The 23,917-nt window shown below is 50.4% G+C and overlaps 1 protein-coding gene across 4 annotated transcripts in view; it reads right to left on the bottom strand.

Moving 5' to 3' along the window:
* Positions 1–4,861: 4,861 nt before the first annotated feature.
* FERMT2 (FERM domain containing kindlin 2) overlaps positions 4,862–23,917 on the bottom strand; it is a 49,847-nt gene continuing 30,791 nt past the window's right edge. The window contains exons 4-16 of one of the 4 annotated variants that reach the window (XM_064422863.1): positions 21,026–21,058; positions 20,351–20,576; positions 20,119–20,221; positions 19,598–19,705; positions 17,843–17,977; positions 16,214–16,263; positions 13,916–14,040; positions 12,455–12,561; positions 11,902–12,123; positions 9,603–9,623; positions 9,010–9,134; positions 8,130–8,271; positions 4,862–6,256 (exon numbers count right to left, since the gene is read on the bottom strand). In XM_064422863.1, the coding sequence (XP_064278933.1) occupies positions 6,083–6,256; positions 8,130–8,271; positions 9,010–9,134; positions 9,603–9,623; positions 11,902–12,123; positions 12,455–12,561; positions 13,916–14,040; positions 16,214–16,263; positions 17,843–17,977; positions 19,598–19,705; positions 20,119–20,221; positions 20,351–20,576; positions 21,026–21,058 (1,571 nt within the window). In that variant the 3' untranslated portion in view covers positions 4,862–6,082. The remainder of the gene's footprint in view (positions 6,257–8,129; positions 8,272–9,009; positions 9,135–9,602; positions 9,624–11,901; positions 12,124–12,454; positions 12,562–13,915; positions 14,041–16,213; positions 16,264–17,842; positions 17,978–19,597; positions 19,706–20,118; positions 20,222–20,350; positions 20,577–21,025; positions 21,059–23,917) is intronic. The other 3 variants (XM_064422861.1, XM_064422860.1, XM_064422862.1) reach the window with 3 other exon arrangements.

A 23,917-nucleotide genomic window follows, 5' to 3' on the forward strand; every position in this document is an offset into this window, starting at 1 on the left:
TGGAAATTTTCTGTGCCAGGTCAGATGGGGCTCTGAGCAACCTGGGATGGTGGAAGGTGTCCCTGCCCTTGGAATAAGATGGGATTTAAAGCCACTCTGAACTCAAACCATTCTGGGGTTCTGTGGTGATGATTGAGGAGCTGCACAAGGGGAAGAACAGAGCCACTGCCACCCCATTCCCTGAGGCCAGTTTGGAGGGCAGTGTGGTGCCTGTCCTTGCTCAGCCTGGGATCAGGAGCTTCACTTTCTCTGGGCACCCCTGCAGTTCCCCTGTGGCCCCTGAGCTTGTTCCTGAGCTGTTCCAGGGCCTCTCCTTGGGACATGTCCCCAGGCAAGGGACTAATGGGAGCAAATCCCAGCTGGGATCACTGGTGTGAGTCAAATTTCTAACCCAGATCCTCTCCCATTTCTCACCCCCTTCTCCAGGCAGGAAATCAAAGCCCAGCTCACTCATTAGGGACGGACCAGCTGTTGACCAAAAGCCAAAAATAAAACCCAGAGCAAATGCTTTATTTGCTCAAACTGCTGCATTCTCAGGGGAGGGGGAGTGGGAGTTTTCCAAGCAGAGGCTTCCCACCAGCTGGGAATCTGCAGCTTCACCAGGAGCTGACAGCACAGGGGAGCTCTGTTACCAGCTCTTTGTCCTAGCTGGGGATCAAAGGGAAAATGTTCTGAATGATTTCAGTATCTGACAGGTTCCTGCCTATTTGAGCCACTGTGAAATATGGGATTGGCCTTTCTGAGTCACTTGGGAATTTGGGAAATATTTTGCTGCTCCTGTGTCAAGCTGAAAAAAGAAAAACTCCTGAAATGCAGCTCCACAGCCTCTTCCTCGGATCAGATCAAATGCTGATCACACTGATGTGAGCTCCCTGTCAGCTTTTCTGGGATGAATTTGGCACGTTGGGATTTCAAGTCCTTCTTAAACTGGAGTTTCCCATCCTCTCCCCCACAGCCCATCAGCAGATCCAGGGGAAGATCCAGGTTTGCATCCCGAGGGGTCGCAGACCTTCGGCCTGGGAAAAGTCCCCGTTTGCATCCTGGGATTATGAAAACCAGACGGGAGAGCTTAAGGGGAACCAAAGGAGCAGTTTCTGGGGGGAGACTGAGGCCTGAAATATGTGGAACAGCTGGAGGGATGCAGGGGATTTCAAAGGGAAGGCTGGGATGCCGATGGAAACGGGAGCAGGCCGGGATGGCACTGCTGCTTACGGGAAGAGCTGTGAGCAGGGGGGGCACTTTATTTGTTTCAGATCTATAACATCCAGCAGATATTTATGGAACTTTTATCTGTTTAGTGCCTCAGGGCTGCAAATCAAAGCACCCGGGGCTCTTGTGAGACTGAAAGCAAACAAATAAAACCCCCACTGGTCTCCAGAAAGGTTTGGAGCCGCAGGAGTGGTCACTGATCCGCCCGGATTTAATTAGACCCATTAAAGCACTCCTGGTGCTGTCACTCTGGAAGGCTTTGGATCCTCAGCATCCCTTCCTGCATCGGAGATGAGGGATGATACACCTGGGAAATGAGGCCAGACAGACCCAGGCACATCCACATCCGTGTGTGGTTCCAGCTCTGCGCTGGATCCTGGCTCTGGCGACGCCAGGTCTGCCTTTCCTGCATCCCTAATCAATTCCAGGAACATCCCTGCTGGTCCTGAGCGCCTGACTCGGAGGTCCCTGTGTGGGGCAGGTCAGGGTGAAAGGTGCTGCTGGTCCCAGCCCCAGGATGCTCAACCCTGGAGAGGTCAGAGGAGGCAGGGCAAGGTCGGGTAGAGCTCTGGCATTCCCCCTTGGTGTGAGCCCCGGGAATTTGGGAGATGCTTTGCTCACAGTGCTGCTGGCCACCCAGGAGCCCCTGCCCGGCTGGAAAGTCTCCATGTGCTTCCCGAGTCACTGCAGTGACTCACCCGCCTCGGGTTTACTATGGATCATTTAAGGAGCTTCTTCAGCCCCTGCCCACACAGCAGAGCCCCTGGGGAGGGAGGAACGGGAGGGCTTTTGGAATCCCGCGTGTCCTGGGTGGAGGGAATGACCCAGCTCCTTCTGGAGAGCTTGGGGATCGTGTTAGAGAAGAGTCACAGAATCATGGAATGTTTTGGGTTGGGAAGGACCTTAAACATCATCTCCTTCCAGCCCTCTGCCATGGCCAGGGACACCTTCCACTATCCCACGTTGCTCCAAGTCCCATCCACTTAATCTTGAACATTTCCAATGTCTCTTTTCCATCAATTCCTGTCAGCAGGGTGTCTCCACACCCAGCTCTCACCCCCTGCCTGCTGCAGGGGACAGCCCTGCTGGGGAGATACTTCTTTTATTGCTGTTTTTAAAAAATATCTGTGCGTCTGCAAACCTCTCCCGCATCCAAACCTCCGCCGATCCCTCTCCAAACCCTCCCCGGGACTCGCCCATCTGCACGGCATTAAATTATTTGGGGTTTCAAACGCTGTAGGAATCCCAGCCGACCCCCCAGGCCATGCCTGGCTCACGCAGGCATCCCAATCCCCTGCTGCATTCACAGAGGTGCAGTTGCAGCCTGGCAGCCGGTTTGCATCAGTACCTTGCCAAAAAATGATTTATTTTTTCCTTTTCCCCTCCTCAAGGTCCTGCAGCGGGGTCAGCAGGGGAGGAGCATCATCCCCCTGGCCCTGCTGCTGTTGCAGGGCTGGAGTTGTCCCATTTTCAGCCATCTCTGCCACTTCTTTTGTTAAACCGAGGTTGGAGCAGCCCTGTTGGCTTTGAATCTCCCTCCCCACCATGTGCTTATCACTGGAAGTCGGAAATAATTCCTCTTTCCCAAGCACAGCCCCCGGTTTGTGGATGCCAGGCAGTCACAGCTTCCCCCCCCTGAGGCTGAGTCACCCGGGGCTGGGGACACCCACGGGCTGGCTTCTCCTGGGTTTTGGTTTGGGTTTTAGTTTGGATTGCTCCTTCCATTACCCAGAAGGAACAACCACAGCCAGATTTCCCCGTGTCAGCAAAATAAATCTCTGTGTCTTCTTCCAGTGCTGGAGCTGCAGGAACTGGGACTGGCTGTGCCTTGTCTTGCCAAGACCCTCCTCATCCTCTGCTGCTGGCTCTGATGCCCAGACACCCAAACCCTGTGGTGTGATTTCCACATCACTGGAAACCCTCTGTCCCACCACATCCTGGTTTTCCTTTGGCTCAGGATCATGGAGCAAACAACCACAAACCTCCCTGTCCTCTCTGCTGCCTGTCCCTGAGGTGGATCATCCTTCCCTTCCCGTGGGCTCCAGCTCTTCCCGTTTCCCTCCTTAATCCCTTTTCCAGTGTCCTCCTCACCCTTGTCCATCCTCAGCGTGTGGCCACTTCCATCTGTGCCATATTTTATCTGGGGCTTCTCCAGATTTTAGGAGAACCACATCATTTTTTACCCCTCTCTGCTCATTACCACTTACATCTTTTCATCCAAGGAGAAAGGAAGTTTTCATCTAGGAAAGACCCTGGAAAACTGAGCAGAAAACTCCTGGGAAGCTCCTTTGGACCACCTCAAACCCCCTGTGACCCTTCCCTGTTTCCAGCACCGCTTCCCACCCGCCTCCTCCCAACTCCCACCCTCGGGGGCTGTCTGGGGAAGGGCTGTGGCTGACAGCAGCCTCTGCCTTCCCATGGCCCTTCCCGACCTCCTCTCCTTTTCTGCTCGGCGTTTCCTGCCTCACCACCTCCCCCAGCTCCGGCCAGCCGAGCCCTGCAGCGCTGCCTGGGGACCGAGGGCACCGCATCCATCTTTTCACCTCCCCATCCTGCCCAGGCCCAGCCTGGGCACTAGGAGGTGAATGTTTTCCAGGGAGGCACTAGGAGGTGAATGTTTTTCCCCATCACACACCCAGCTTTGGAGCAGTTCCAGCCGAGATCCTGGTGCTGCCTGCCAGGAGCGTGCTCGCCGCCCTCCGCTCGCGTGTCTCGGAGCTGCCCGGGCTTGCTGCATCCCAAAGAAGGAGCCCTGGGGCGTGGGGCAGGACTGGGAGCATCCCTGGCACGCCCTGGGTGCTGCTGTTGGAGCGGGAGGAATTGCCCAGCCCCCACCAGGCCACCCCTTCCTTATCCTGGATTTTATGGAGCAAGGGAGCAGCCAGTCCCGGGGCACGCGGTGGGAAAGGATCGGTGTGGAAATGGGGAGAGGAATTTGTGCCAGGGGAGGCTGAGGTTGGGTATAGGGGAAATATTAGGGGAAATTCCTTGATGGAATGGTCAGGCACTGGCACAGCTGCCCAGGGTAGCAGTGGTCACTGGAGGGATGTAAAAGCTTTGTGGATGTGGCATTGGGGACGTGGTTTAGTGGTGGGTTCAGCTGAGATCCTGTGATTCCCTGAATCCCTGGGCTGCTTCCCACTGCCTGGCCAGGGAGTGGGATCTACAGGGGACTCCAGGAGAGCTGGAGAGGGACTGGGGACAAGGCATGGAGGGACAGGACACAGGGAATGTGTGTCCTGTCCCTCCATGCCTTGTTCCCAGTCCCAGAAGGCAGGGATGGATGGGAGATTGGGAAGGAATTCCTGGCTGTGAGGGTGGGCAGGCCCTGGCACAGGGTGCCCAGAGCAGCTGTGGCTGCCCCTGGATCCCTGGCAGTGCCCAAGGCCAGGCTGGACAGGGCTTGGAGCAGCCTGGGATGGTGGAAGGTGTCCCTGCCCTTGGCAGAGGGAACAAGCTGAGCTTGAAGGTCTTTTCCAACCCAAACATTCCAGAATTTTGTAACTTTTTGGTGGCATTTGTTTCAGCAAACCTGGGATAAGGCAGCAGGAGGGAGCCCAAGGCTGGCATGGGATGGCTCCATCCTATGGAATTGTTCATGGCCTTTCCATAGCACAGGGAGACCCCAAAAACCAGGAGTGGCAGCTGAATGTTAAATAGAAGATTTGACTTTTATTTAAAATAAAATGTATTTGAACATAGTCTTGATACCACGGACTATGGGAACGCAACACTGGATATTCCTTGGCATTAGGTGGGCACGGGATCCCTCCTCGTTAGCGTTAATGTGGGAATGGCTTAATGAACCTGGCAGTCCTGGCCCCAGGGATCAGCTACTGAGGGTGTTGTGGCACAGCTCTGGAATCCCCTTTAACTTAAATCAAAATTTACTGGACTGAAATTGTATTTTTTGTGGGTTTTTTATTCCTTGGTTTGTCCCCGTACCCCTTCCAGACATCCTACAGTTACTGCTGACCTATGCAATATCCTAGCTGGCTTGTGAGACTAGTTACAAAAACTGTACAACTTTATAAAATTTGTGGTTTTTTACATTAGTTACACAAAAACCTTTACTTCATAAACCTTTTACTTCATATCGTAATGAAAAAATTTGCATATCAGAGGCAGAACAGTGACTATGCTGGTGAATACTAAAAGTGTCATAATACAATACGGTGTACAAATAAAATTAAAAAAAAAGACAATATAAATGATTATCAAAAGGCAAGTTAAACAAATAAAACCAAGCTATAACAGACTAACAGAAGATCATCTTCGAGGCCACACAAAACTATCCTCAAAGTCATGTCAGGCACCTTCAGAGTCCTGGTGTAGTGTGAGAGGAGAGATGGCAGCTCTGCTTGGGAGCAGGACGACTTCAAACAGGTCAAATGTACAGAATAAAAACACAAAAAAAAGGAAATAAAACACTCATGCATTAAACATGATAAATAGACTTCATATAGGTTAGCCCTGGATGGCTTTTACAAGAAGATGGCTTAGAGTTCTCTTCAAAAATTGGCTTTTTAAAGTCAGTTAAATCTTTATCCTGATCTGCCCGTCGGAGTCTGGATCTGTGGGTCACTGTCACCCTGCCCAGACACGGTCTGGTTATAGCAAATTAACAGAAGTGCTCATTAGTGCACACAGATTAACTGGTCTGGTAATGCAAAAAAAAAAAAAAAAAAAGGAAAAAAAAGAAAAAAAAAAGAAAAAAAAAAAAAAGAAAAAACCCAACCAAAAATCCAATTGTTAAAAAAAAAAAAGATACATTTCAAGCTTACTTTATTAAGCAGCATTATCTCAAAGGACAGCTTTGGAAAGTTAAACATGAATATGGCCATGGGGGCTCCTGGGGCGAGGCTGGCGGGGCTCACACCCAGCCACTGGTCAGTTTGTAGAACATCTCCTCGTCCAGGCTCTCGTTCTGGTCCTTGGCCCGCGTGGACAGGAAGATGTAGCCCCCGATGAACTCGTGCACCACCTTGCAGTCCACCTCGGTGCAGATGAAGGACACGCGCACCTCGTCCGCGAACTCCACCGTCACCTGCGGGGCACACCCGGCTCAGCCCCGCCTGCCTCCCCCCCAGGGAGCTGCTGCTTCCCTCCTCCCTGGGTTTTTTGGGGTGTTCAGGTGGTTTTCTAATGCCTGAGCAAAATTTTGCGGTGCCAGTGTAGGAGTGAGCCCAGAGGAAGACAAGGGCTGGGGCTCCTCTGCTCTGGAGCCATGCTGGGAATGTTCCCCTGGAGAGGAGAAGCTCCAGGGAGAGCTCAGAGCCCCTGGCAGGGCCTGAAGGGGCTCCAGGAGAGCTGCAGAGGGACTGGGGACAAGGCATGGAGGGACAGGACAGAGGGAATGGCTCCCACTGCCAGAGGACAGAGATGGATGGGAGATTGGGAAGGAATTCCTTTCTGTGTGGGGCTGGCCCAGGGTGCCCAGAGCAGCTGTGGCTGCCCCTGGATTCCCTGGCAGTGCCCAAGGCCAGGCTGGATGGGGCTTGGAGCAGCCTGGGATGATGGAAGGTGTCCCTTCCCATGGCAGAGGATGGAATGAGTTCATCTTTAAGGTCCCTCCCAACCCAAACCATTCTGGGATCCTGTGAATGGTAATTTGGCCTTGAGGATTCTTAGGAGTTCCTTCCCCCTTTAAATATCCCATGACTCTTATTCAAATATTTAGATACTGAAATACTGTTTATTGCCTTTTGTATTGCTTTCTATTTATTTATCCATTCATTTATTTATTTAAATTACCATTACCCCTTGTATTCTCCCCTGACTCAGAAACAATCCCCCAGTGTGTTTCCACCTCTCCATGGTGAGAACATGGCCACACTTTCCCTGCTTCCAGAGAAACAGGGAATGGGCACAGACCTGTTGAATCTGGGCTTTCTTTCCACTTTTCCCTGGTTTTCTAAGTTGAATTTTGGCCACTGAATACCTTATGGGGGCTGGGGGAGCTCATTTTGGAGTGACTGAACAAACCATTCATTTATTGATGCTCGTTCTCTTTTTGTCCCCCCATCACTGACAGCTCTGCAGGAGGGATGGGGATTCCCAGCAGAGTATCCAAGCTGGATAATTGGGATATCTGGGCTTGCAACTGAGTCAAAACAATGACTCTGAGGCAGAGGGGGACGCTGAATAATTTTTTCAGCAACTCTTAATGAGCTGCAAACTGCAGGAGAACAGCCCTCACGTATCCCTGGCAGTTTTAATTGTGTGTTCTGCCAAAAAGGAGCCCAAAAATTTGTGCATCCAAATGTAACAGCAGGGGGAAAGCCCATCTCAGAGCCTGGGGAAGTAACTACTCAGTTCTGTTTGCTATTTACATGAAAGTCTGAGTTGTACAGCTAATGAAAGGAATTTTAGTATGGATAAGGCCCTGTATATTTTTGTTATGGGTCAGGATGGGGCCTGAGCATCAGAGCTGAGGTTTCTCTTCATTTAATTGCGTGGAGTTCAGAGAATGGAGAAAATAATTCCTGGCTACAGGAGAGAAAGATTCAGGGTTTTTTCTTAAGGGTCACATAGAACTCCACCAGTGCCTAAAGAAACTCCAAGAGAGCTGGAGAGGGACTGGGCACAAGGCATGGAGGGACAGGACACAGGGAATGGCTCCCACTGCCAGAGGGCAGGGATGGATGGGAGATTGGGAACTGGGAATTGCTGGCTGGGAGGGTGGTGAGCATGCCCAGATTTGCTGTGTCTGCCCCTGGATCCCTGGGAGTGTCCCAGGCCAGGCTGGATGGCGTTTGGAGCAGCCTGGGACAGTGGAAGACCCATGGCAGGGACATGGGAACAAGTTGAGCTCTAAGGTCCCTTCCAACCCAACCCATTTGGGATTCCAGGACTCCTGGAGTGGTTCCTGTCTCACTGGCAGGAGCAGGGGAGAGCACGGGGTGTCAGACACATCTCACCATTTTGATCTCCCAGTTGACATTCCACTGTTTCATGTTGCTGAAGCGCCAGGTCTTGACGGCGTCGCCCGTGCTGGCGTCCATGCGGATCAGCCGGTTGTAGGCGATGCCGATCAGCTCATCCTTCTTCCCACCCTGGAACCTGGCAGAGGGATTGAGAAAAACAAGTGAGACACACAAACCCAGCAGATGAGTTTACTTGGTAAACAGCTGTTATAAATCAGAGCAGCTCATGTTTCTAATGTCAGCTGCACTGCGACTTCCCCAGCCAAGGATGGGCACAGGGATGTCCTTGCCCATGGCAGGGGGTTGGAATGAGATGAACTTTGAGGTCCCTTCCAAGCCAAGCCAACCCAACCCAAGGCATCCCAAGGAAACCCAATCTAAGGCAACCCAACGCAACCCAAGGCAACTCAAGACAATTCAACCCAACCCAATGCAACCCAAACCAACCCAACTCAATCTAATCCAACTCAACCCAACCCAAGGTAGCCCAACCCAACCCAATCCAAGGCAGCCCAACCCAACTCAATCCAATCCAACTCAACCCAACGCAAGGTAGCCCAACCCAACCCAATCCAAGGTGGCCCAACCCAATCCAATCCAATCCAATCCAATCCAATCCAATCCAATCCAATCCAATCCAATCCAACTCAACCCAACCCAATGCAGCCCAACCCAATCCAACCCAACCCAATCCAAGGTGGCCCAACTCAACCCAATCCAACACAACCCAACCCAATCCAACGCCACCCAAACCAACCCAACCCAATCCAATCCAACTCAACCCAACCCATTCCATGATGATTCCAGGGTATTTAACCCACTCCCTGCATCCATGAAGGAAACTCCTCCAGCCCAGCCCCGCAGCCCCACCCACCTCGCGTTGAAGTGCGTGATGCCGAACTCCGGCAGCGACTGCCAGGCTTGGATAAAGCGCATCTTGGCCTCGATGAGGCTCATCTGGGCCACATTCTGGTGAGCCTCCAGGATGCGTGCCGTGATCTGCGGGCGGCGAGACACAGTGGGGTCAGGGAACAGGGGAGCTCGGTGCCACCTCCGCTGCCACACGCAGGGGAGCGGCTGGGGAGCCGCCGCGGATCCGAGCGCGGATAATCAGTAATTCCTCCCCTGAGGCTTTATTTCAGCTCTGACTGCTCAGAGCCCACGTGCAGCTTCCCATCTCCAGATACAGGAAAGCAAATATAGATCAGAGCTGTCTGGAGGCAAAGAGCCACTCACGCTCTCGGGAACTTTAAGGATGTGAGCGAACAGCAAGGCAAATTTGTGGTGTAGGGTTTCCGGTTTTACCCCATAAATCACTGGGGACTGTTATAAAAACCTACCAGGGCCCAGGTGTCACGGGGAGGGTGCAGGCTTTGTTAGTGCTTTCACCGCTGCTCTCTAAACCAAAGGGGTTCTAGATTAAGTTTATTTTAAGTTTATCTTAATTTTATTGTTGCTGTCACTTACCAAGTCTCTTACATAGCCTGGCTGAAGATGGCAAGGCGAAATGAAAAAATAAAAAAAAGAAAAGGAGGCAGAAAGAAAAAAAAGCAATCAGAAATATGGCAACAAAGCAAAGAAAAAGTGTAAATTAACTGCAAACCAAAGTTCAAGCAAAAAAAAAAAAAAAACCAAAACAAACCACATGCACAATTCCTGAGGTGGAAAAGCAGATGAAGGGAATGTGAGCAGGGACAAGCGAGCAGAGATTCGCCGCTCATGCCGGGCCTGCTGAGGCACTGGAGTGATCCCAGCTGGGTCCTGGCGTTGTGGAGAGATGGTTTTGGTCCTGAGATGGTTTGGGATGGATTTCAGGAAAAGGTTTCTCCCCCAGAGGGTGCTGGGCACTGGCCAGGCTCCCCAGGGAATGGGCACAGCCCCAAGGCTGCCAGAGCTCCAGGAGCCTTTGGACAACACTGCCAGGGATGCCCAGGGTGGGATTGTTGGGGGTCTGGACTCTGATCCTCGTGTGTCCCTTTCCACTCAGGATATTCTGTGATTCCATGGTCCTGCTGGGGGCTGAAGGGAAGGGTGAAGCTGCCAGTTCAGAGGTGGGTTCATGGCCACACTTTCCTCTCCACATCTCTGCACAAACTCCAGGCCACTCTCTGGCTGGGGAAGCTCAAGAGGAAGCTCAGGAGCTCGCTCTGAGCTCAGCAGATCCTTCTGTTTGGGATATGTGGAGAAATGATTGGGATGCTGCTTGGGATAACAAGCAGATAAAAGGAACATCAGCTGTGTTCTCAGAGATGTGTCTGCCCCAGCTGGCTCTGACACCAAACTCTGGCAGGGCACTTGGGAGCTCTGAAAATCTCTATTTTGGGTCAGTTTTTTACATTTTCATTTAGGATTTGGTGCTTCCAATCCCAGCCTGCAACCCTACGCTGCTGCACGTGGAGACAAACATCACCACAGTGGGTCTGGGGCTGGTGAGGACTCAAGAGCCTCCATAAATCCAGAGCCAATTCCCATTCCAGCAACTCCTGTTGGCTGCACAGCCTCCTCCTCCTCCTTCTCCTCCTCCTTCCCTGTGCCTCAGAAGGACCCTTGTGGTCAAATTCCTGACATTCCTGCAGCCTCCATCCCTCATTCCTCTCAGCAAACATCCTCTGCTGCTCCAAGCTCTGCCTCTGGCACCGAGGAAAATCCTAAATCCATAGCTTAGCTGATGCCTATGAGGGCCCTGGTGTCCACACCATGGCCACATCTTGGACTGGGATCATCTCCATCATGCCCATCCCCACGATTCCATGGATTTTATTTTTATAACCAGGATACCTGCACAGTAAGCAAGTTTTCCAAGCTAATATTTTTCCAGGTGCCTCTGTTTTACCGGAAACCTAGAAAGTATTTTATATATACAAATATATCTATCTATAATGTATGTTAAAATAGTATATTTATGCAGCCTCTCCTCCATCCAAGGGGATATAAAGGCTTATTCAGGAGAATAATAAGGGCTATATAAAATATAACTCCACTGCCAGGAAATCATCATGCTGTGCCAATAAAAAGTTATATTTTTCCGGCTTCTCTGACTTGCAGCCTTCTTCTGGGCTTGGAGAAATCATATCCAGCCCCAGCCAGCAGCCTGAAGGATTTAAGTCACCAAAAGGCCACGGAGCAATGCTTTCCTTATTTTTGCTGCTGTTCTGACATATAATTCTCTATGAGAGAACCCTGCATTTATTCCCAGTGCGGAACAGTTCAGCCCTGTCAGGCAGGGATCGGATGGAGCGTGGATGGAGTTCAAGCACGAGTCACAGCAACTCAAAACCGAAGCAATGTTCCAAGGACTGGCATTTGGAAGCAGTGGAAAAGCAAAGAGAGAAATATGCAAACCGTGTTACAGCCAAGTGTGGATAAAGCACTGCAAGCAACTGCAACTCCGCTGATCCCGGGGATTTCTCCATGGATTCTATGCAGGGGAAGGGGTTTTAACCCCAGCACCGGGCAGAGATGGGGCAGCTGGAGCCAAACCATTATCAGCAGGGGCCAAACCATTGCCAGAATGTGTTTAAAATAAACATCAACCAATTTCAAATGCATTTTCAATCGAAGGTTCCCCGCTGTGTCCGTGCACTTCACGCAGCTCGTGGCAGAACCCCGGTGCTGGGTGCCATCCCCAGGTGCTGGATCCAAACCACACCCTTCAGTCCCAGCTCATTTTAGTAACCACGTGCACCCCAGTGAGTGAGGACATCCAAAACATCCAAACCACGCCGTGTTAAACACCAGCCCAACCCAGGCCAACAGCAGCACCCACCTGCTTGTTCTTGTACTTCTTCAGGTAGCGAGGAGACACCAGGCACTCGGGGTTGATGTCGGTGTTGATCTGCTCCGGGATCAGCTGCGGGTCTGGGTTCAGATGCTGCATTTTCAGGAAGGACAGGATGTTCTGCACTTCCATGCCGTAGGAGCTGTCGGCCATGGTCTTGCCCTTGGAGGCCAGGCGGCAGGCGGCCATCCAGCTGGCGTACTGCGTCTCCTGCCCCCCAAAACAGGGACATGTGTCTGTCACAGCCATGGGGGGAACCACCAGACCCCTCAAAAAACACCCCATGGAGACCTCATTCCCCTCCCAGCTTCAGGAGGCTCCAGCATGCACAAAGGCAAAAACCCAACCAACATTTGGCCAAAAACCACATGACAAAGCCAAAGTTGATTTTCTGCTCTGAACTCACAGGTGACTTGCAGCACATTTGGAATGCTGAGATCAGACAGGTGAGAGCATTTTCTATTTGTTTTTTAAAGAACAGCCCTTGAGCAGGATGGTGGGGAAAGGCTGAGGATGTGGTCAGTCCAAGAGGTGAACTTACGTTGTCGCAGCGCAGCCAAATCTCATTCATCCCCTCTGCCACTGGAATCAGGAGTTTGATGTTGAACTTCTGACCAGAGATGTTCACATCAGGGGTAACTTCACATCCTGCAGTGAGGGAGATGATGTTTAGCAGGGGTGTGAGGAACTATGATTTAAAAAGTGGCAAAGAAAGCGAAAATAGGAAAAGAAAGAGCAAAGCTCCCTGATCCAAGGGTCTCCAGTGGCATCTCAGTGCTGCCAAAAGTTTGTCCCACACCTCTGATGGGATGAACACTCCACACAGCACACAAAAAAACCTGTCAGATGTCCCTTTTTACAAGTGTCAGGAAAATGGGGGGGAAAGCAAGACCTGATCTGAAAGTAATAAAGCTGAAGCGAACACCCACAGAACTCTTGGATCCTGTCTGGAATCAGAAATGGATCCAGTGGCTGGCAAACACCCCAAAATCTTCATGAAAGGATAGGGAAAGGTGACTGGACGGGTGTTGACTGTCACCCTGAAACCCCTCCATGTTACTGATGAATGATGGGATGCCATGAAGTGTTTCGGGCCAGGCTGGGTGGGGCTTGGACCATCCCAGTTTAGTGGAAGTGTCCCTGCCTGTGGGAACGAGGTGGAACTGGATGGGTTTTAAAGCCCCTTCCAACCCAAACCATTCAGGGCTTCCATGATTTGGCTGTGAGCATCCCACCCCTGGTGCCTGGAGAGAATTCCAAGTGGTTGTGTAAACACAGGGGTGATGAACCGACCCAGCCACGGCAGCGTGGGCGCCGCGCCAACGCCGCCTCCCAGATTTCTGAAAGTGCCATCACAGCAGATTTGTCAAAAGCCCCCAGAAAGGTCCTGGGGGCCAGGACCTGCTCCCACAGCAGCCTGAGGTCACCTGGCATCCCCCCTGCTCCTGCATCCACGGGGAGAACACACGAGCTCACTGCAGCTCTGCAGCTGCTGGAGCAGGAATGTTTCACTTGACATAAGGACAGGCAGCCACCACAGGAATTTCAGCTCTGGAGGGAGGCTGCTCCCACCAGCAGCAGGGAGAGGAGGAGAAATAAAGGCAGCAGAGGAAGAAAATGGTCTGTTCTTTCCAGTTTCTGCCATGGGAGTCAGTGCAATCCTTTGGAGAACTGACTGAAAGGAGAAGGGCAGGTGGAAGGTTGGAACAAGGTCTGGAAGGTCCCCTCCAACCCAAACCGTTCCATGGTTCTCCAAGCTCTCTTCCCAAGGTATTGGGGGGCTGGTGGTGCTTCCCCATGGGATCCCATGTAGCCACTGTTTGGAACTCCAAGTCTGTGCCACGATATCAAACCCAGCCACCTCACTCCTTTACACACCTTTACTCAACCCCGGGATGGAATTCCGAGGCGATAAAGCAGTGGGAAAACAAGATGCAGGAGGAGCAGCCTATTCCTGGAATAAAAAGCAGCTTCTCTTAGCCCAGCCTTGTGCTTCTCTTACCTCTCAGGTTCATCTGGTGAGCAGGAGTCCCGTTGGATTCCTCTTTGCTTTTGTAGCAGGAGATGGAGGTATCTTTGAAGGTGCACCAGTAGGGTTTGTAGCCTTTCAACGTCAGCTTCTTGGGCCTGCAGGACACGTGGAGGGACATCTCACTTGGTCTGAGCTCCTAAAACAAGCTGCTCCCCAGGAAACCTCAGTGTTTCCTCAGAATTTCAGCCCTGGCAAGCTGCTGTCAGCAGCCTGGGTTATTCCCACTCCTGCCTGGGGCTCAGCCATTCCTGCACTGCTGGATCAAGCAGTTGAGCTCCAATTCCAAATTTGGACTGTCCAATCCCAAGGAGATAATTTGGGGCAAAGAGGGGGGAGCTGAAGACTGTGCTACAAAAACAGAGGAGTCCATGAACCACTGCAAAATCTGCCTCTCCAGCCACCACATGAAACTGGAACCACTCTGCTCAGGCTCTGGGGGGAAGCAGCACTTCCAAGGACGTGTCAGTCACGCACACGCCTGAGTGCACTCCTTGTTTTCTTTTTAAACACTCCACAGCACAAAAAGTTCCCTTCTTTTCTACAGAAAACATGGGTTTTGGTCGATTCTGCAGGAGAAATGGTGGCCCTGCAAAGTGAAGCACCCTGCATCCCAACACAAGTCCAGAGCCTTTACAGATCCCAAGGTACTGGAATATTTTAACCTTCCCTGATTTCTAAACCTTATTCTAAGGCTGGATCTGCAGCCTTTCATGCATTTCTTGTGTTTTCATCTCAGAAACAGCTGGTGAGAGTATTTCAGATGGGATATTAAGAAGAAATCCTTCCCTGGGAGGGTGGGCAGGCCCTGGCACAGGGTGCCCAGAGCAGCTGTGGCTGCCCCTGGATCCCTGGCAGTGCCCAAGGCCAGGCTGGACAGGGCTTGGAGCAGCCTGGGATGGTGGAAAGTGTCCCTGCCATGGCAGGGGGTTGGAACAGGATGATCTTTACAGTCCATCCCAACCCCAAACACTCTGGAATTCTATGATTTTAGCTGGCAATGGCAGTAACCTGGCTGGTAGGAGAGAGAGAACCATTCCAAATCTCTACACCCACACCAGGCACACACTAGGGCACATTTACAGGAGTTAAATGTCCGGAATACAAGGGACAGGCACTGCTCCCCCACTTCTCCCCAGCTGAAGTGTGACAAGAGGCACATCCAGAGCTGGGACAGCTCCAAACATTGCACCATTCACACTGGCAGTAAAATACCACCTGAGCCCCCATTTTTAGGAGCAAACAGAATTCTGTATTCAATCTGACAGCCTCAAACCCCAACCGCAGGGCTTAGGCCTTGCACTGAGTGAGGAACCAGCAGCTCCTGGCTGCTCCATCCCCTGATGCTCCAATTTGCAGGCAATTAGCTCCCGGAGTGGTGCCTAATTTGATTGGCAAATCAGCAGATCAAGGGGAAAAACAAGTTTTTTGTTTGTTTGTTTGTTCAAGGGAGGGAAAAAACACCCACTGAGGGGCTGGGCACAGCCTTGAAACTTCATCCCAATTAAGCCAGACCACAAGCCCAGACAGAGGCAGAGACCTCATTAATTCACCTCTGGAGAGGGAGAAGGGGTTTTCAGAGCAGAGAGTGCCAGGTTCTGGCTCCAGAACCAAACTATTCATAAAATAAAGGTTTGTTCCAGAGCTACTTCACTGTCTGCAGCTTTTTTTCCCCCCCCCCCACTATCCTGCAGCTCTGCTGTGAAATCCCATCAGTGTTTCCAGCTTCCAGAACTTTCACTGCAGCAGGCAATAAATTGCAAAAGATGGTGGTGGCTGCCAAAAATGTTCCTCCAAGTCCAGACGCTGCCGCTCCCGGTTTCCATGAACCACCAACCAAGTCAAAGCAAGCTAAAAAAAAACCCCTAAATCCTGAGCAAGCTGGGAGAGGGGCAGAGTCAACTTAACCTGCTCCTTTTGGCATGGAGAGAGCAGGATCCTGGCTGGATAGAATTCCCCCAGCCTCCTGCAGACCAGGAGAAGTCTTTGAGGGAGGTTTTTAGGTTTCACTCCTCATTTTAGGATGGTTTGTTCTCTCCTGGGCATTAAATGTGTTTAAGAAACATCCAAGCACACACTGCTGGCTATAGGATGCACCAGAGTAGGAAAACACCTTGAATTTTGTATTTAAGAACCAATCAACTTAAGTATTGAATATTTTGAATATCGTAAGGCCAGGAGAAAATAAAAAAAAGGAAATTAAGAGGCAGGACCATTAATTATTCACAGGCATTACCAGTTCCACAAGCAGCTCTTCCCATCAGCACTTACTTGAAGACTTTAATGTAGTCAGCGAGCTCTGGGATGGAAGTGATGTCACCCTGGAAATCAAAGATTATCCCAATCACTCCGAGCAGTGGGATCAGGAGGGAAGGGATGTGGTGCAGAGGGGGGAACCAGGAGCCCCATCAGGGCTCAGGGGCTGTGAAACTGCTCCTGAGGAAGCCCCAGCCACTTCCCAGGAGAAGCCAGCAGTGCAAAATGCAGGGCCCAGCTCTGCTGCTCTGCAAGCAGAGGACAAGGTTTGATTTTCCTTTGAGGAATTCCTGCTGCTGCCGGAGCCAATTCCCAGCCGTGGGGTCACCGGCGGCCATGGCAGCAGAGTCTGCACAGGGAATTTTCTCCTCCCTTCAGTTATTCCTGATGCTCCAAACAAAAGGGGAAGAGGCAGCTCTGCAGAGAACTAACTGGGATTTCTAAGCCTAGAAAGATTTTTTTTTTTCTCCTCCAAACTTTTGAAAATATTGAGTTTAAATTCCCTTTGTTGCATCAGGGTGGCACTGACAATTCCCAGGAGCTGGAAGTAAAAAAAAAAATAAATTTGAGGGGCAGGGAAAGGGAGGATTGCTCCAGGAGCTTCCAGTAGCAGGACAGTTTACTTTCAGTCTGCAATGAGAAACTGTTTACAGATACCACAGGGAAAAAAATGCAGAATCTAAACAAACAATCCAGTAATTGCCCATTATCCGTATTCAATTACTCGAATGCATCTGGAAATGGCTCCTGCTCCAAAGCCCTACGGAAAGGGATGGGTTTTTTTGGATGAATCATTGTCCTCTTCACTCCTGTCTGGCAGGGACTGTTCCTCAGTGATGTGTTTCAAATCTGGTTTTGCAAAAGGAATTAGAAAATATGTCTTGGTGATAAAAATTTGTTGTTATTTCTGGTTCATACTGCAAAGCTCTGCTGTTGTTAATGCCAATAAAGCATCTAAGGATGGATGTATCTTCAAAAAGATCCGTCATAAACACTTAAAAAATTATATGAAGTGTAAAAGTGGAAAATTTCAGATTTTAGGGTTGGAAAGAGATGGTTTAAATGTGCAAAATGCCTGGAAAAGCTGTGCTGGGCCAAGGCTGACAGGACTGAGTCCTTTTAATGCACTTTAATGTTCAGGTTTTATATTTTTAAAGGTGGAAAACCAGTGTTAAAACGGCACATCAAGAAAAAAAAACCCAAATGCTCTGAAATACAGACCTAGGCTAAAATCCAGTCTAATAAAAATAGGGTTTCATAAGCCTAAATTAGTTCTGAAAATCCAGCAGCTGCTTTAGGTGCTGTAAAACGTGAATTAGAAACAGTGGAAGAGGAAACTCAACGTGGAAAACTTAGTTATTTGGGAAAGTCAGTAGTGAGGGCAAAAAACAACTTAATTTCCATTTAGTTTTCCATTATTTCATCAGGAGGGTGGCCTGGTGCAGGACCAGTAAGATCCTGGCTACTCCAGGACTTTTCCAGATGCTGCCTGGGGTTCCCTCATTCCAGAACTATCCCTTGGTGTCTAAAGAATATTTTAAAGAAAATATTACTGGGGTGTGGGCAACTTTCTCATCAGAATTAGAAGTAAAAAAGGAAATTAATGAGTTTGGATGCCCTGGAAAAATTCCCTGCAGCCCTTACCAGGATTGTTGAGGTCTTGCCTCCTTCCAAGGTGATTTCCAGGTCCGAGAGCGCGGCGTCCACCTCGTCCACGTCCTTGTCACTGTGGTTCAGGTGGTTTTCCGAGGACATGATGGACAGCTTGTTGATGTGGTACTGGAAAGGAAGGCCAGGGTCACACCTGGGTGCTGCTGTGACCCCAGGATCCCAGGGGATCATGGTGACATGGACACCATGCTTGGGAAGCGGAGTGGAAATCAGAGTGGGACACCAGGAGCAGAGGGCAGCAAACACTGGGGGGGTTTGCTGGGTCAGGAGGGACCATCCTGGATGTTTCCAGTCCAAGGAGTCTCCAGGCACTGATCCTGAGGGAGATCTCTGGACCCCACAGGGCAGAGCTGCTCTTTCCACCAGGCTGAGGTTGGAGGGGACCTCTGGAGGTCACCTGGTCCCACTCCCTGCTCCAGCAGGGCCACCTGGAGCTGTTGTCCAGGGCCACATCCACCTGGCTTTGGAGTAACTCCAGGGATGGACACTCCACAGCCTCTCTGGGCAAACTGTGCCAGTGCTCAGTCACCCTCCTGGTATGAAGATGCTGCCTGATGGGCAGAGGGAACCTGCCATGTTCCATAGCCTCTGTTCCTGCCACTGGGCACCTCTGTCCACCCCCTTTCCTGCCTCCCACCAGGTGTTTATGGATATTTGTAAGATCCCCCATCCCTGGGAGTGTCCAAGGCCAAGTTGGATGGGGCTGGAACAACCTGGGACAGTGGAAGTGTCCCTGCCCATGGCAGGGGGTGGAACAAGATGACCTTTAAAGCCCATTCCAACCCAAACCATTGTAGGATTCTATGTCTTTGCATCTGTTTTCACCCCAGAAAACCAAAACATCCATAAAATCTCACAGGAAGAACCCTGCCCAACCCACTCTGGAGGCTTGGATGTAAACTGAGTCATTATATTTCTGCTTTCCTCTCTTTTTTTCCTGGGAGGGGCCCTTGGAGCAGGCAGCCTTGCTCCTGAGGGGGATATTCCTGCATCCTACAGCTCCAAGGTGTGCCAGACCACACGGAACAAATGCCTGCCATCCCTCTCATGGAAGTGAATAGCAGGTGGAGCATTTATGCCAAATCACACAGAGCATTTCAGAAACCAGATAAATAAATAGTTCTGGGAAAGCCACAGATTATCCCCAGCTGGTTTGGGGGCAGAGAGCCAGAGAGGCACAGTTCAGTAACCCCGGGTTCGTATGGGATGGGTTAAAAAGGACAAAACTAGAAGTTAAGAGAGATATAAACATGTTTGGTAAAAGCAGGTCAAGTTCTTTTTCTTGAGGGATAATCAGTGGCAAATATTTAAATTATCTCATAAACTCAAGTGAGGATCTGAACATAGGAAATGACCCAACTTCTACCAGCATGAGAAGGCCAAGCTCCCACCAGAGACAAGGTGAGGCTTCAAACATGATTTTAAACTGAAGAATGGATGGTTTAGATGGGATGTTGGGAAGGAATTCTTGGCTGTGAGGGTGGTGAGACCCTGGCACAGGTTGCTCAGAGAAGCTGTGGTTGCCCTTGGATCCCTGGAAGTGTCCAAGACCAGGTTGGAACACCCTGGGATAGTGGAAGGGGGTTGGAACTGGATGAGCTTTGTGGTTCCTTCCAACTCAAACCATTTTGGGATTCCAAAATTTCGTTTCTCAGATTAATGAGCAGAGAAGTCTGAGAACAAAACCAAGTCTAACCCAACCCAGGGGCGTCTGGGGCTGTGTCTCACCTGCAGTGCTGCAAACATCATCATCTCCTCCTCCGTGCACTCGATCTCCTCCAGCAGGATTGCCCACTTGGACTGCTCGTACAGCTGGTTGATCCTGATCGCGTCGTACTGCGGCACAGAAACGCGGGATGCTCGGAAAACCAGGAGCCCAGCAAGACACAAACCACCCCACCTACTGAAACTGTCCCTCCCCACGGCAGGGGGTTGGAATGAAATGGTCTTTAAGGCCCATTGCAACCCAAACTACTCTATGATCTCTTGTCTCAACACAAGACTTTGATCCGAGACTGAAAATCCTCAGCCACTGACAAAAAGTGGCTTTAAGAACTCATTAACACCTCTAGCAACACCTAAAAACCCTGGTATAATGGAGTACAAATCCTGGGTTTGCCTCCACAACCAGTTTTAAACTTCCACGGTCTTTGGGAGATTTACCAACACAACAGCACGTTAGAGATCAGGCACCCTTCGCTCCAATGGATGGAAATTTCAAAATGAGAGCGGAACAAAGAGCTCTGTACCTTTGGATTCAGGTCAAAAAAGCTGTAGTACTTGAACCGGAGTAGCAAAGCCTCGTTTTCCTTCACCTCCTGCTCCATGAGGGATCGGGACGAGTCCAGCCACCTGTGGATTGCCAACACGGGATAACACACACGGAAAGCTCCGGCGGAGTCGCCACGACGCTCTCGAGAACACAATTAAAAAACTAGCAAAAAAAAAAAACCAACCCAAATCCTCAGCTCCTGAACTCACCCTTGGTTGATTTTGGCCTTATCGAGCAGCGTCTGGGGCTTGTACATTTTGGCTAAGGACTCCGGGGAGGTGACGGGCTGGCTCACGGCCAGGATTCCCGGGTTGCCCTCGGACAGGGCGCTGTCGCCGAACCAGGCGGACGTGGGGGACAGGGGGCTGCCGTCGTGGGCGTCGTAGGTCGGCGTCATCGTTTTGCTATAGAGTCCTGGGCTTGAATAGATATTTCCTACCAGCGAGGGGAATAAAAGCCGGGAATTAGCCTTAGGGCCAAGCCCTGCCTGCTCCCGGCCACGCCGGCTCCGCGCAAACCTGGAGCCGGCGGATGGAAAACTTTCCCTCCTCATCTTTTCGCAATGGGAAAACGCTGCGCTGCTTGTTCTCCCATGAAAACCTGTCCCTCTCCTCTCTCTCGGCTCTTCTCCGAGAGCAAAACTGATGGAAAACTCGTTCCAGCCCAAAGGATGGGAAAAGACTCAGGTCTCCCACACCGGGAAGCTCCTGCCCCCTGAGTTTCTGTGGCATCTGGGACAAGAGTGGCCCCCGACTTACCGGTATTACCTGTTGCTTAAAGATTTTGGAAGTCAAAAGTTTTAGAGGAGCAGGAAAATAAACTAAGGATTGCAGCCAAAGAGACCAGAGGCAGAGGGCAAAAGTCCTATTTGAGGTGGAGCTCACCTTTGACGGGGCCGATGTAAAGAATATCGGTGCCTATAGAGAGGGAAAGAAAGGAGGGAAGTGAGAAGGCGAGAGAAAGTCACCCGGAGAGCAGGAGAAGGACAGAAGCCAAAAATGGGCGTTTTTGGAAGAGGGCAGAACAGCACAGGTGAGGTTGCACCGCCCTAATGGAGCGTTTGCAGCAGCGCTGGTGGCAGCAAAGCAACTGAAGTGACTTCCCGTTATTTTATTCACGTTACGAGGACAGCTGGGCATGGAAATGTGGCATTCCCGGATGGAAAAGCTTGCTGAGGTGGCCACACAAATTCAGGATTAATGTGCTGAGTGGTGCGATGTGGTGCCAGACTGATCCCAAAGCAAATGTTACTCCCAGGCCTTTTGAAGCTTCACAGCTCGTACCGACTCAAAGCAGACATAAAAACACCCAAACATTTAAAAATTATTAATCTGAAGAGAAAAAAACCCAAATCCAGCTCAGTGTCTCATAGCTTAAAAAAGCTGAGAGCTTAACAGAGAGGTTGTGGCTGTCCCATCTCTGGAAGTGCTCCAGGTGAGCTTGGATGGGGCTTGGACAATCTGGTCTCTGGAAGCTGTCCCTGCCCTTGGCAGGGGGTGGAATGAGAAGTGCTTTAAGTCCTTTTAAGTCCCTTCCATCTCAAACCATCCAATGAAACAGCCTCTCCTCACCTCACAGGGACACTGAATTTTTATCTAAAATCCAGATTTTCAGAATAAGGGAGGCTCAACCACCATCTCCTAATGCCAGGAATTCCCCTGTGTGCACACATCGGGCCAGGAGCTCACCCAGCATCACCTGGGCACAAATCTGCCCACCAGAACCAGAAGGTCCAACACCACACTGGATTTTTGGGAAGGGGCTGTGTCCTTCCTAAATCATGAGCCTGCAATTCAATGGACCCAAGCTCTCCCTCCCAGAGCTTTGCTCAGGATGTTGAAGAGTTGAGATGCCACAAACAAAACCTTCTGTGCCACCTCCTGCTACTGCCCCGAGCCACCACCTTGGGCCACGCTCCAGCTCCTGGCTCCAAACCATCCTCACACTCTCACGGCCAAGGAATGACAGAAAACTGAGCTGGACTGGAAAAGTCCAACACCGAACCAATGGAAAAACCTTTCTGAACCCTCAATTTTTACGATGGACATCTCAAGGAGCAGGAAGAACAGTGTGAATCAGCAGCATCAACGTCAGTGACAGCCAACATCATAGCTAGGAAACTCCAAATAATTACAAACCTGATTCTACACTGCCTGGCAGGGTGGAAAATGTAAGTGAAAACCACCAAACAAGGATGCTTTTAATGCTCCTGCTTGTTTTGCTGGCATCCCAGTCTGGATCAATCATCTGGGGACCTGTAAGCACCATGGGGACCTGTCACCAAGACAGATCCAGCAAACCAGGCAGGAGCAGAACAGCAGCAGGGATGTCAAGGGATGGAAAAATCCACCTTCATTTGCAAGGAAAAGGCCAGGGATGATTTCCAGGTTTTTAGACTAGGTACTTTTACTTTGGGGGCTGGGACTCCACGATCCTGAGGGTCCCTTCCAACTTGAGCTATTCTGTGACTATAAAAGCAGCAGGAAGGTGCTGTCCCCATGGATTGCTACACACTGGAGCACAGAACTCCAACAAAAACCAGCCACAAACCACTTCCCAAAAGAGATCTTCCCTCCTCCCCATCCACCCTCACTGAAGCTTCACTCTTTACATGGCTTGGGCACACAAAGCTGAGAATCAACTGGAACAACAACAAAAAAATCCCACTTTTTGCCCCAAATTTTGGGGAAGTTTGTTCAATGAATATCCCCCACATTCCTTGGCTAAGTGTCTGCTCCATCAGAGCAAAGCTTCCCCTGCACTTTTCTTCTCATCTCTTTCTCCAAACACCTGAAACATCTCAGAAGAAGCTTCCCTTAAAAAATTTGCCCCAGGCAGGCAGTGTCATGGAAAGTTCCTGCAGAAATAGCAACAAATTTGGCTAATTTATATAAACAAGTAACTACAGGTCTTCTAATGGAAACTGTTGGGCAACACATCCTGTGGGTGTATTGACAACTCTGCCCACTGGGATTTAAATGGTTTCACTGCCAGGTTTGGGGGTACTCTGTGACAAAACACTCCCAAGACATTGAAATCAGCACCTCTTGAATTATTAATTAGTTTTCCAGAAGCTTTCAGCACACAAACTGATATTGGAATAACGCTAGAAATGATTTATTCAGATGAAACCCACGACTTTTATCAAATGGCACCTGAACAGGCAGGAATTCAACCTGCTGTGAGTGATTTCATTCACAAGGAGAGCAAAACCAGCCAAGTGACTCACTGGAAGAGCCATAAATAATTAAAATAAAGCCCAGCTTTTGCATACACTTCCCCCAAAGAAGGCCAAGTCTTTCCTATTAATCTAACAGAGATACTCTCTGTGAACACTGGCTGTTGGAAAGGCTCAGAATGGACTTTCAAGATGAAAATGCCAAATGGAAATGAAAATTGACTGGAGCCTTGCCCAAACTCTCTGAGCCAGGAGTGGAAGAGGACAAGCCCAGAAGTATTTTTAATTTTAAGAGAGGAGAAAGAGTGGGATCAGAGCAGAAGGAGGATTATTTTTCCTTGTTCCAGGCCCGTGGTGCACATCACCCTGCGCAGCCAAAACCTTCCTTTCTGCAAGCCCTGTGCCACCACTGGCACCAACCACACTCAATGACCTTCCCTGCAGCTGATTTAACATCAATTTACACAACTTTACAATTCCAAGGTAGTTTTTTTAATTAAAGCTGCCCTGCTGCCCTTGGATTGCTGGATTTAAACCTGAGAGCTTTGGCAGCCAGACGCGTCTCTCCTGCTCACCACCGCGGCTTTCTCCACAAATC

This window comes from Passer domesticus, chromosome 6 (genome assembly GCF_036417665.1).
Source record: "Passer domesticus isolate bPasDom1 chromosome 6, bPasDom1.hap1, whole genome shotgun sequence".
NCBI lineage: Eukaryota > Metazoa > Chordata > Aves > Passeriformes > Passeridae > Passer > Passer domesticus.